General features: G+C 46.5%; 1 protein-coding gene across 2 annotated transcripts in view; it reads right to left on the reverse strand.

Annotated features, from left to right (window-relative positions):
• The window catches only part of ST8SIA1 (ST8 alpha-N-acetyl-neuraminide alpha-2,8-sialyltransferase 1), a 104959-nt gene that overhangs the window by 10688 nt on the left and 80542 nt on the right, over window positions 1-13729 (reverse strand). For both annotated transcript variants that reach the window (XM_075343502.1, XM_075343501.1), the window contains exon 3: window positions 10332-10441. In XM_075343502.1, the coding sequence (XP_075199617.1) occupies window positions 10332-10441 (110 nt within the window). The remainder of the gene's footprint in view (window positions 1-10331; window positions 10442-13729) is intronic.

Below are 13729 nucleotides of genomic sequence, written 5' to 3' on the forward strand. Positions count from 1 at the left end.
AGGTTATACCGGCTGTACATATATAATTATATACAGGAAATGCCCAGGTTATACCGGCTGTACATATATAATTATATACAGGAGATGCCCGGGTTATACCGGCTGTACATATATAATTATATACAGGAGATGCCCGGGTTATACCGGCTGTACATATATAATTATATACAGGAGATGCCCGGGTTATACCGGCTGTACATATATAATTATATACAGGAGATGCCCAGGTTATACCAGCTGTACATATATAATTATATACAGGAGATGCCCAGGTTATACCGGCCGTACATGTATAATTATATACAGGAGATGTCCAGGTTATACCGGCCGTACATGTATAATTATATACAGGAGATGTCCAGGTTATACCGGCCGTACATATATAATTATATACAGGAGATGTCCAGGTTATACCGGCCGTACATATATAATTATATACAGGAGATGCCCGGGTTATACCGGCCGTACATATATAATTATATACAGGAGATGTCCGGGTTATACCGGCCGTACATATATAATTATATACAGGGGATGCCCAGGTTATACCGGCTGTACATATATAATTATATACAGGAGATGCCCGGGTTATACCAGCTGTACATATATAATTATATACAGGAGATACCCAGGTTATACCAGCTGTACATATATAATTATATACAGGAGATGCCCAGGTTATACCGGCTGTACATATATAATTATATACAGGAGATGCCCGGGTTATACCAGCTGTACATATATAATTATATACAGGAAATGCCCGGGTTATACCGGCTGTACATATATAATTATATACAGGAGATGCCCAGGTTATACCAGCTGTACATATATAATTATATACAGGAGATGTCCGGGTTATACCAGCTGTACATATATAATTATATACAGGAGATGCCCGGGTTATACCGGCTGTACATATATAATTATATACAGGAGATGCCCGGGTTATACCAGCTGTAAATATATAATTATATACAGGAGATGCCCGGGTTATACCGGCTGTACATATATAATTATATACAGGAGATGCCCAGGTTATACCGGCTGTACATATATAATTATACACAGGAGATGGCCAGGTTATACAGGCTGTACATATATAATTATATACAGGAGATGCCCGGGTTATACCGTCTGTACATATATAATTATATACAGGAGATGCCCAGGTTATACCGGCTGTACATATATAATTATATACAGGAGATGCCCAGGTTATACCGGCTGTACATATATAATTATATACAGGAGATGGCCAGGTTATACCGGCTGTACATATATAATTATATACAGGAGATGCCCAGGTTATACCGGCTGTACATATATAATTATATACAGGAGATGCCCGGGTTATACCGGCTGTACATATATAATTATATACAGGAAATGCCCAGGTTATACCAGCTGTACATATATAATTATATACAGGAGATGCCCAGGTTATACCAGCTCTACATATATAATTATATACAGGAGATGGCCAGGTTATACCGGCTGTACATATATAATTATATACAGGAGATGTCCAGGTTATACCGGCTGTACATATATAATTATATACAGGGGATGCCCAGGTTATACCAGCTGTACATATATAATTATATACAGGAGATACCCAGGTTATACCAGCTGTACATATATAATTATATACAGGAGATGCCCAGGTTATACCAGCTGTACATATATAATTATATACAGGAGATGCCCAGGTTATACCAGCTGTACATATATAATTATATACAGGAGATGGCCAGGTTATACCGGCTGTACATATATAATTATATACAGGAGATGCCCAGGTTATACCGGCTGTACATATATAATTATATACAGGAGATGCCCAGGTTATACCGGCTGTACATATATAATTATATACAGGAGATGCCCAGGTTATACCAGCTGTACATATATAATTATACAGGGGATGCCCAGGTTATACCAGCTGTACATATATAATTATATACAGGAGATGCCCAGGTTATACCAGCTGTACATATATAATTATATACAGGAGATGCCCGGGTTATATCAGCTGTACATATATAATTATATACAGGAGATGCCCAGGTTATAAAAGCTGTACATATATAATTATATACAGGAGATGCCCAGTTTATACAGGCTGTACATATATAATTATATACAGGAGATGCCCAGGTTATACCAGCTGTACATATATAATTATGAACAGGAGATGCCCAGGTTATACCAGCTGTACATATATAATTATATACAGGAGATACCCAGGTTATACCAGCTGTACATATATAATTATGAACAGGAGATGCCCAGGTTATACCAGCTGTACATATATAATTATATACAGGAGATGCCCGGGTTATACCAGCTGTACATATATAATTATATACAGGAGATGTCCAGGTTATACCGGCTGTACATATATAATTATATACAGGAGATGCCCAGGTTATACCAGCTGTACAGTTATACCGGCTGTACATATATAATTATATACAGGTGATGCCCAGGTTATACCGGCTGTACATATATAATTATATACAGGAGATGCCCAGGTTATACCGGCTGTACATATATAATTATATACAGGAGATGCCCAGGTTATACAGGCTGTACATATATAATTATGAACAGGAGATGCCCAGGTTATACCAGCTGTACATATATAATTATATACAGGAGATGCCCAGGTTATACCAGCTGTACATATATAATTATATACAGGAGATGGTCAGGTTATACCAGCTGTACATATATAATTATATACAGGAGATGCCCAGGTTATACCGGCTGTACATATATAATTATATACAGGAGATGCCCAGGTTATACCGGCTGTACATATATAATTATATACAGGAGATGCCCGGGTTATACCAGCTGTACATATATAATTATATACAGGAAATGCCCAGGTTATACCGGCTGTACATATATAATTATATACAGGAGATGCCCAGGTTATACCGGCTGTACATATATAATTATATACAGGAGATGCCCAGGTTATACCAGCTGTACATATATAATTATACAGGGGATGCCCAGGTTATACCAGCTGTACATATATAATTATATACAGGAAATGCCCAGGTTATACCGGCTGTACATATATAATTATATACAGGAGATGCCCAGGTTATACCAGCTGTACATATATAATTATACAGGGGATGCCCAGGTTATACCAGCTGTACATATATAATTATATACAGGAGATGCCCAGGTTATACCAGCTGTACATATATAATTATATACAGGAGATGCCCAGGTTATACCAGCTGTACATATATAATTATATACAGGAGATGCCCGGGTTATATCAGCTGTACATATATAATTATATACAGGAGATGCCCAGGTTATAAAAGCTGTACATATATAATTATATACAGGAGATGCCCAGGTTATACCGGCTGTACATATATAATTATATACAGGAGATGCCCAGGTTATACCGGCTGTACATATATAATTATATACAGGAGATGCCCAGGTTATACCAGCTGTACATATATAATTATATACAGGAGATGCCCAGGTTATACCAGCTGTACATATATAATTATACAGGGGATGCCCAGGTTATACCAGCTGTACATATATAATTATATACAGGAGATGCCCAGGTTATACCGGCTGTACATATATAATTATATACAGGAGATGCCCGGGTTATACCAGCTGTACATATATAATTATATACAGGAGATGCCCAGGTTATACCAGCTGTACATATATAATTATATACAGGAGATGTCCAGGTTATACCGGCTGTACATATATAATTATATACAGGAGATGCCCGGGTTATACCAGCTGTACATATATAATTATATACAGGAGATGCCCGGGTTATACCAGCTGTACATATATAATTATATACAGGAGATGCCCGGGTTATACCGGCTGTACATATATAATTATATACAGGAGATGCCCAGGTTATACCGGCTGTACATATATAATTATATACAGGAAATGCCCAGGTTATACCAGCTGTACATATATAATTATATACAGGGGATGCCCGGGTTATACCGGCTGTACATATATAATTATATACAGGAGATGCCCGGGTTATACCGGCTGTACATATATAATTATATACAGGGGATGCCCGGGTTATACCGGCTGTACATATATAATTATATACAGGAGGTGCCCGGGTTATACCAGCTGTACATATATAATTATATACAGGAGATGCCCGGGTTATACCGGCTCTACATATATAATTATATACAGGAGATGCCCAGGTTATACCGGCTGTACATATATAATTATATACAGGAGATGCCCAGGTTATACCGGCTGTACATATATAATTATATACAGGAGATGCCCGGGTTATACCAGCTGTACATATATAATTATATACAGGAGATGTCCAGGTTATACCGGCTGTACATATATAATTATATACAGGAGATGCCCGGGTTATACCAGCTGTACATATATAATTATATACAGGAGATGCCCGGGTTATACCAGCTGTACATATATAATTATATACAGGAGATGCCCAGGTTATACCGGCTGTACATATATAATTATATACAGGAGATGCCCAGGTTATACCGGCTGTACATATATAATTATATACAGGAGGTGCCCAGGTTATACCGGCTGTACATATATAATTATATACAGGAGATGCCCGGGTTATACCAGCTGTACATATATAATTATATACAGGAGATGCCCAGGTTATACCGGCTGTACATATATAATTATATACAGGAGATGCCCGGGTTATACCAGCTGTACATATATAATTATATACAGGAGATGCCCAGGTTATACCAGCTGTACATATATAATTATATACAGGAGATGCCCAGGTTATACCGGCTGTACATATATAATTATATACAGGGGATGCCCGGGTTATACCGGCTGTACATATATAATTATATACAGGAGATGCCCAGGTTATACCGGCTGTACATATATAATTATATACAGGAGATGCCCAGGTTATACCGGCTGTACATATATAATTATATACAGGAGATGCCCAGGTTATACCAGCTGTACATATATAATTATATACAGGAGATGCCCAGGTTATACCAGCTGTACATATATAATTATACAGGGGATGCCCAGGTTATACCAGCTGTACATATATAATTATATACAGGAGATGCCCAGGTTATACCGGCTGTACATATATAATTATATACAGGAGATGCCCGGGTTATACCAGCTGTACATATATAATTATATACAGGAGATGCCCAGGTTATACCAGCTGTACATATATAATTATATACAGGAGATGTCCAGGTTATACCGGCTGTACATATATAATTATATACAGGAGATGCCCGGGTTATACCAGCTGTACATATATAATTATATACAGGAGATGCCCGGGTTATACCAGCTGTACATATATAATTATATACAGGAGATGCCCGGGTTATACCGGCTGTACATATATAATTATATACAGGGGATGCCCGGGTTATACCGGCTGTACATATATAATTATATACAGGAGATGCCCGGGTTATACCGGCTGTACATATATAATTATATACAGGGGATGCCCGGGTTATACCGGCTGTACATATATAATTATATACAGGAGGTGCCCGGGTTATACCAGCTGTACATATATAATTATATACAGGAGATGCCCGGGTTATACCGGCTCTACATATATAATTATATACAGGAGATGCCCAGGTTATACCGGCTGTACATATATAATTATATACAGGAGGTGCCCAGGTTATACCGGCTGTACATATATAATTATATACAGGAGATGCCCGGGTTATACCAGCTGTACATATATAATTATATACAGGAGATGCCCAGGTTATACCAGCTGTACATATATAATTATATACAGGAGATGCCCGGGTTATACCAGCTGTACATATATAATTATATACAGGAGATGCCCAGGATATACTAGCTGTACATATATAATTATATACAGGAGATGCCCAGGTTATACCGGCTTTACATATATAATTATATACAGGAGATGCCCAGGTTATACCGGCTGTACATATATAATTATATACAGGAGATGCCCAGGTTATACCGGCTGTACATATATAATTATATACAGGAGATGCCCAGGTTATACCAGCTGTACATATATAATTATATACAGGAGATGCCCAGGTTATACCAGCTGTACATATATAATTATATACAGGAGATGCCCAGGTTATACCGGCTGTACATATATAATTATATACAGGGGATGCCCGGGTTATACCGGCTGTACATATATAATTATATACAGTAGATGCCCGGGTTATACCGGCTGTACATATATAATTATATACAGGGGATGCCCGGGTTATACCGGCTGTACATATATAATTATATACAGGAGATGCCCAGGTTATACCGGCTGTACATATATAATTATATATAGGAGATGCCCAGGTTATACCGGCTGTACATATATAATTATATACAGGAGATGCCCAGGTTATACCGGCTGTACATATATAATTATATACAGGAGATGCCCAGGTTATACCGGCTGTACATATATAATTATATACAGGAGATGCCCGGGTTATACCGGCTGTACATATATAATTATATACAGGAGATGCCCAGGTTATACCGGCTGTACATATATAATTATATACAGGAGATGCCCAGGTTATACCGGCTGTACATATATAATTATATACAGGAGATGTCCAGGTTATACCGGCTGTACATATATAATTATATACAGGGGATGCCCGGGTTATACCGGCTGTACATATATAATTATATACAGGAGATGCCCAGGTTATACCGGCTGTACATATATAATTATATACAGGAGATGCCCAGGTTATACCAGCTGTACATATATAATTATATACAGGAGATGCCCGGGTTATACCAGCTGTACATATATAATTATATACAGGAGATGCCCAGGTTATACCGGCTGTACATACCGTATTTTTCGCTTTATAAGACGCACTTTTCCTCCCCAAATTTTGGGAGGAAAATGGGGGGTGCGTCTTATAAAGCGGTAGCGGGGGGGGGGGGGTCCTGTCTGAAGCGATCGGGCGGGTGCCTGTGGCTGCATGCAAGCGGCCGGGTACCTGTACTTGCATGCAGCGGCAGCCGGGTACCCGTGGCTGTGTGCGGGCGGCAGCGGGTGCTGTGTGGGGTCGGCAGCCAGGTACCTGTGCTTGCATGCGGTGGCAGACGGGTACCCATGGCTGTGTGCGGGCGGCAGCCGGGTGCTGTGTGCGAGCGGCAGTCGGGTGACCGTGCAGGTACCCGGCTGCCGCCCTCACACAGTCACCCATCTGCCGCCCGCACACAGCCATGGGTACCCGGCTGCCACCGCACGCAAGCACAGGTACCCGGCGGCTTGTACGCAGAGTGGGCGGGCAGCCTGCTGGCTGCCACTCTGTGCATGCGGGGCGGGCGGCTGTGCAGCTTACCAGTTGTCCGCGGTCCCACTTTCAAATGATGGCGCCGGTGGAGCTCTTGGATGAGAGCTCCATCTGCGCACGCGCTGCTCCGGGAGTCAGCGCGTGCGCAGATGGAGCCCTTGGATGAGAGCTCCATCTGCGCATGCGTCGCTCCGGGCGCCATTACTTGAATCGGGACCGCGGACACACTCCACCACTGAGCCGTCGCCGCCGCTCCCACCACTGAGCCGCCGCCGCCGCCGCTGCCACCACTGAACCGGGACCGCGGACACACGCCACCACTGAGCAGTCCCTGCCGCTGCCACCACTGAGCAGTTGCCGCCGCTCCCACCACTGAGCCGCCGCCGCCGCCGCTGCCACCACTGAACCGGGACCGCGGACACTCACTGCACCGGCCTGCTGCACGGCTCTCATGCCACGGCTGCTGCCGCCACCACGGACCCCACGGATCCTGCCACCGCGGACACCACCGCGCCTGCAACCACGGACGCCACGGCACCTGCAACCACGGACCCCGCTGCCACTGACCTGCCGCGCCTGCCAGCACAACCTGTGCCTCCTGTGACCCGCTTCACCACCACTGCTGCCCCCCTCCGGTAAGAGAACATCGGAGTATAAGACGGACCCCATTTTTCTTTTTTTTACCTTTTTTTATGTCTAAGTTTGGGGTGCGTCTTATATTCCGGTGCGTCTTATAAAGCGAAAAATACGGTATATAATTATATACAGAGGATACCCAGGTTATACCGGCTGTACATGTATAATTATATACAGGAGATGTCCAGGTTATACCGGCTGTACATATATAATTATATACAGAGGATACCCAGGTTATACCGGCTGTACATGTATAATTATATACAGGAGATGTCCAGGTTATACCGGCTGTACATATATAATTATATACAGGAGATGTCCAGGTTATACCGGCTGTACATATATAATTATATACAGGAGATGCCCGGGTTATACCGGCTGTACATATATAATTATATACAGGAGATGTCCGGGTTATACCAGCTGTACATATATAATTATATACAGGAGATGCCCAGGTTATACCAGCTGTACATATATAATTATATACAGGAGATGCCCAGGTTATACCAGCTGTACATATATAATTATATACAGGAGATGTCCGGGTTATACCAGCTGTACATATATAATTATATACAGGAGATGCCCAGGTTATACCGGCTGTACATATATAATTATATACAGGAGATGCCCAGGTTATACCGGCTGTACATATATAATTATATACAGGAGATGCCCAGGTTATACCGGCTGTACATATATAATTATATACAGGAGATGTCCAGGTTATACCGGCTGTACATATATAATTATATACAGGAGATGCCCGGGTTATACCGGCTGTACATATATAATTATATACAGGAGATGCCCGGGTTACACCGGCTGTACATATATAATTATATACAGGAGATGTCCAGGTTATACCGGCTATACATATATAATTATATACAGGAGATGCCCGGGTTACACCGGCTGTACATATATAATTATATACAGGAGATGCCCAGGTTATACCGGCTGTACATATATAATTATATACAGGAGATGCCCAGGTTATACCGGCTGTACATATATAATTATATACAGGAGATGCCCGGGTTATACCGGCTGTACATATATAATTATATACAGGAGGTGCCCAGGTTATACCAGCTGTACATATATAATTATATACAGGAGATGCCCGGGTTATACCGGCTGTACATATATAATTATATACAGGAGATGCCCGGGTTATACCGGCTGTACATATATAATTATATACAGGAGATGCCCAGGTTATACCAGCTGTACATATATAATTAATTATATACTGGAGATGCCAGGTTATACCAGCTGTTTATATATAATTATATACAGGAGATGCCCGGGTTATACCAGCTGTACATATATAATTATATACAGGAGATGTCCAGGTTATACCGGCTGTACATATATAATTATATACAGGAGGTGCCCAGGTTATACCGGCTGTACATATATAATTATATACAGGAGATGCCCAGGTTATACCGGCTGTACACATATAATTATATACAGGAGATGCCCAGGTTATACCGGCTGTACATATATAATTATATACAGGAGATGCCCAGGTTATACCGGCTGTACATATATAATTATATACAGGAGATGCCCAGGTTATACCGGCTGTACATATATAATTATATACAGGAGATGCCCAGGTTATACCAGCTGTACATATATAATTATATACAGGAGATGTCCAGGTTATACCAGCTGTACATATATAATTATATACAGGAGATGCCCGGGTTATACCAGCTGTACATATATAATTATATACAGGAGATGTCCAGGTTATACCGGCTGTACATATATAATTATATACAGGAGATGCCCAGGTTATACCGGCTGTACATATATAATTATATACAGGAGATGCCCAGGTTATACCGGCTGTACACATATAATTATATACAGGAGATGCCCAGGTTATACCGGCTGTACATATATAATTATATACAGGAGATGCCCAGGTTATACCGGCTGTACATATATAATTATATACAGGAGATGCCCAGGTTATACCAGCTGTACATATATAATTATATACAGGAGATGTCCAGGTTATACCAGCTGTACATATATAATTATATACAGGAGATGCCCGGGTTATACCAGCTGTACATATATAATTATATACAGGAGATGTCCAGGTTATACCGGCTGTACATATATAATTATATACAGGAGATGCCCAGGTTATACCGGCTGTACATATATAATTATATACAGGAGGTGCCCGGGTTATACCGGCTGTACATATATAATTATATACAGGAGGTGCCCGGGTTGTATCAGGACGGCACACTCAGTAATTGATGGACATTTCTGGAATTTTCAGTCCGAGTTCTCACTTACCGGATAACAAAATCCGCCTCATCGATCTGTTTTCCGCACCTGCTCCCCTTCAGTATCCCCCCATTCCCAACCACGGAGCAACGCTTCAGGGGGAGCCGGAATGGAGTATCCTAGCAACAGAGAGGAGATCGCCATTGTCAGTGACACAATGTGGCAGCAGCAGGGGACGGCGTCGGGGAAAGGGAAGAGGCGCCACTGGGGTGTGATCATCACCCAGAAGAGTCTGCGGGAAGAGAAGACAGAGCAAGAGAACAAGAGCGCGCGAGAGGATAAGAGTAAGGGCGTGCGAAAGAGAGGAGAAGAGTAAGGGTGCGCGAGAGAGAGGATAAAAGTAAGGGCGCGCGAGAGAGAGGAGAAGAGTAAGGGCGCGCGAAAGAGAGGAGAAGAGTAAGGGCGCGCGAGAGAGAGGATAAGAGTAAGGGCGCGCGAGAGAGAGGATAAGAGTAAGGGCGCGCGAGAGAGAGGATAAGAGTAAGGGCGCGCGAGAGAGAGGATAAGAGTAAGGGCGCGCGAGAGAGAGGATAAGAGTAAGGGCGCGCGAGAGAGAGGATAAGAGTAAGGGCGCGCGAGAGGATAAGAGTAAGGGCGCGCGAGAGGATAAGAGTAAGGGCGCGCGAGAGGATAAGAGTAAGGGCGCGCGAGAGGATAAGAGTAAGGGCGCGCGAAAGGATAAGAGTAAGGGCGCGCGAAAGGATAAGAGTAAGGGCGCGCGAAAGAGAGGAGAAGAGTAAGGGCGCGCGAGAGAGAGGATAAGAGTAAAGGCGTGCGAGGGAGAGCGCCGGCGCGCGCGAGAGAGCGCACCGGCGCGCGCGAGAGAGAGCACCGGCGCGCGCGAGAGAGAGCACCGGCGCGCGCGAGAGAGAGCACCGGCGCGCGCGAGAGAGAGCACCGGCGCGCGCGAGAGAGAGCACCGGCGCGCGCGAGAGAGACAGAGAGAGAAAGGGAGCGCGAGTGAGACAGAGAGAGCAAGGGCGCGCGAGTGAGACAGAGAGAGAGCAAGGGCATGCGAGTGAGACAGAGAGAGAGCAAGGGCACGCAAGTGAGACAGAGAGAGAGCAAGGGCACGCGAGTGAGACAGAGAGAGAGCAAGGGCACGCGAGTGAGACAGAGAGAGCAAGGGCACGTGAGAGAGAGAGAGAGCAAGGGCGCGCGAGAGAGAGAGAGCAAGGGCGCGCGAGAGAGTGAGAGCAAGGGCACGCGAGTGAGAGAGAGCAAGGGCGCGAGAGAGACAGAGAGAGAGCAAGGGCACACGAGTGAGACAGAGAGAGTAAGGGCACGCGAGTGAGACAGATAGAGAGCAAGGGCGCGCGAGTGAGACAGATAGAGAGCAAGGGCGCGCGAGAGAGAGAGAGAGCAAGGGCGCGCGCGAGTGAGAGAGAGCAAGGGCGCGAGAGAGACAGAGAGAGAGCAAGAACACGCGCGAGAAAGGGTAAGAGTAAGGGCGCGCGAGAGAGAGGGTAAGAGTAAGGGCGCGCGAGAGAGAGGGTAAGAGTAAGGGCGCGCGAGAGAGAGAAGGGCGGGCGAGAGAGAGCAAGGGCGGGCGAGAGAGAGAGAGAGCAAGGGCGAGCGAGAGAGAGAGCAAGGGCGGGCGAGAGAGAGAGAGAGCAAGGGCGGGCGAGAGAGAGAGAGCAAGGGCGGGCGAGAGAGAGAGAGCAAGGGCGGGCGAGAGAGAGAGAGAGCAAGGGCGGGCGAGAGAGCAAGGGCGGGCGAGAGAGAGAGAGCAAGGGCGGGCGAGAGAGAGAGAGCAAGGGCGGGCGAGAGAGAGAGCAAGGGCGGGCGAGAGAGAGAGCAAGGGCGGGCGACAGAGAGAGAGCAAGGGCGGGCGACAGAGAGAGAGCAAGGGCGGGCGACAGAGAGAGAGCAAGGGCGGGCGACAGAGAGAGAGCAAGGGCGGGCGACAGAGAGAGAGCAAGGGCGGGCGACAGAGAGAGAGCAAGGGCGGGCGACAGAGAGAGAGCAAGGGCGGGCGACAGAGAGAGAGCAAGGGCGGGCGACAGAGAGAGAGCAAGGGCGGGCGACAGAGAGAGAGCAAGGGCGGGCGACAGAGAGAGAGCAAGGGCGGGCGACAGAGAGAGAGCAAGGGCGGGCGACAGAGAGAGAGCAAGGGCGGGCGACAGAGAGAGAGCAAGGGCGGGCGACAGAGAGAGAGCAAGGGCGGGCGACAGAGAGAGAGCAAGGGCGGGCGACAGAGAGAGAGCAAGGGCGGGCGACAGAGAGAGAGCAAGGGCGGGCGACAGAGAGAGAGCAAGGGCGGGCGACAGAGAGAGAGCAAGGGCGGGCGACAGAGAGAGAGCAAGGGCGGGCGACAGAGAGAGAGCAAGGGCGGGCGACAGAGAGAGAGCAAGGGCGGGCGACAGAGAGAGAGCAAGGGCGGGCGACAGAGAGAGAGCAAGGGCGGGCGACAGAGAGAGAGCAAGGGCGGGCGACAGAGAGAGAGCAAGGGCGGGCGACAGAGAGAGAGCAAGGGCGGGCGACAGAGAGAGAGCAAGGGCGGGCGACAGAGAGAGAGCAAGGGCGGGCGACAGAGAGAGAGCAAGGGCGGGCGACAGAGAGAGAGCAAGGGCGGGCGACAGAGAGAGAGCAAGGGCGGGCGACAGAGAGAGAGCAAGGGCGGGCGACAGAGAGAGAGCAAGGGCGGGCGACAGAGAGAGAGCAAGGGCGGGCGACAGAGAGAGAGCAAGGGCGGGCGACAGAGAGAGAGCAAGGGCGGGCGACAGAGAGAGAGCAAGGGCGGGCGACAGAGAGAGAGCAAGGGCGGGCGACAGAGAGAGAGCAAGGGCGGGCGACAGAGAGAGAGCAAGGGCGGGCGACAGAGAGAGAGCAAGGGCGGGCGACAGAGAGAGAGCAAGGGCGGGCGACAGAGAGAGAGCAAGGGCGGGCGACAGAGAGAGAGCAAGGGCGGGCGACAGAGAGAGAGCAAGGGCGGGCGACAGAGAGAGAGCAAGGGCGGGCGACAGAGAGAGAGCAAGGGCGGGCGACAGAGAGAGAGCAAGGGCGGGCGACAGAGAGAGAGCAAGGGCGGGCGACAGAGAGAGAGCAAGGGCGGGCGACAGAGAGAGAGCAAGGGCGGGCGACAGAGAGAGAGCAAGGGCGGGCGACAGAGAGAGAGCAAGGGCGGGCGACAGAGAGAGAGCAAGGGCGGGCGACAGAGAGAGAGCAAGGGCGGGCGACAGAGAGAGAGCAAGGGCGGGCGACAGAGAGAGAGCAAGGGCGGGCGACAGAGAGAGAGCAAGGGCGGGCGACAGAGAGAGAGCAAGGGCGGGCGACAGAGAGAGAGCAAGGGCGGGCGACAGAGAGAGAGCAAGGGCGGGCGACAGAGAGAGAGCAAGGGCGGGCGACAGAGAGAGAGCAAGGGCGGGCGACAGAGAGAGAGCAAGGGCGGGCGACAGAGAGAGAGC

This window comes from Anomaloglossus baeobatrachus, chromosome 4, assembly GCF_048569485.1.
Source record: "Anomaloglossus baeobatrachus isolate aAnoBae1 chromosome 4, aAnoBae1.hap1, whole genome shotgun sequence".
NCBI classification, from domain to species: domain Eukaryota; kingdom Metazoa; phylum Chordata; class Amphibia; order Anura; family Aromobatidae; genus Anomaloglossus; species Anomaloglossus baeobatrachus.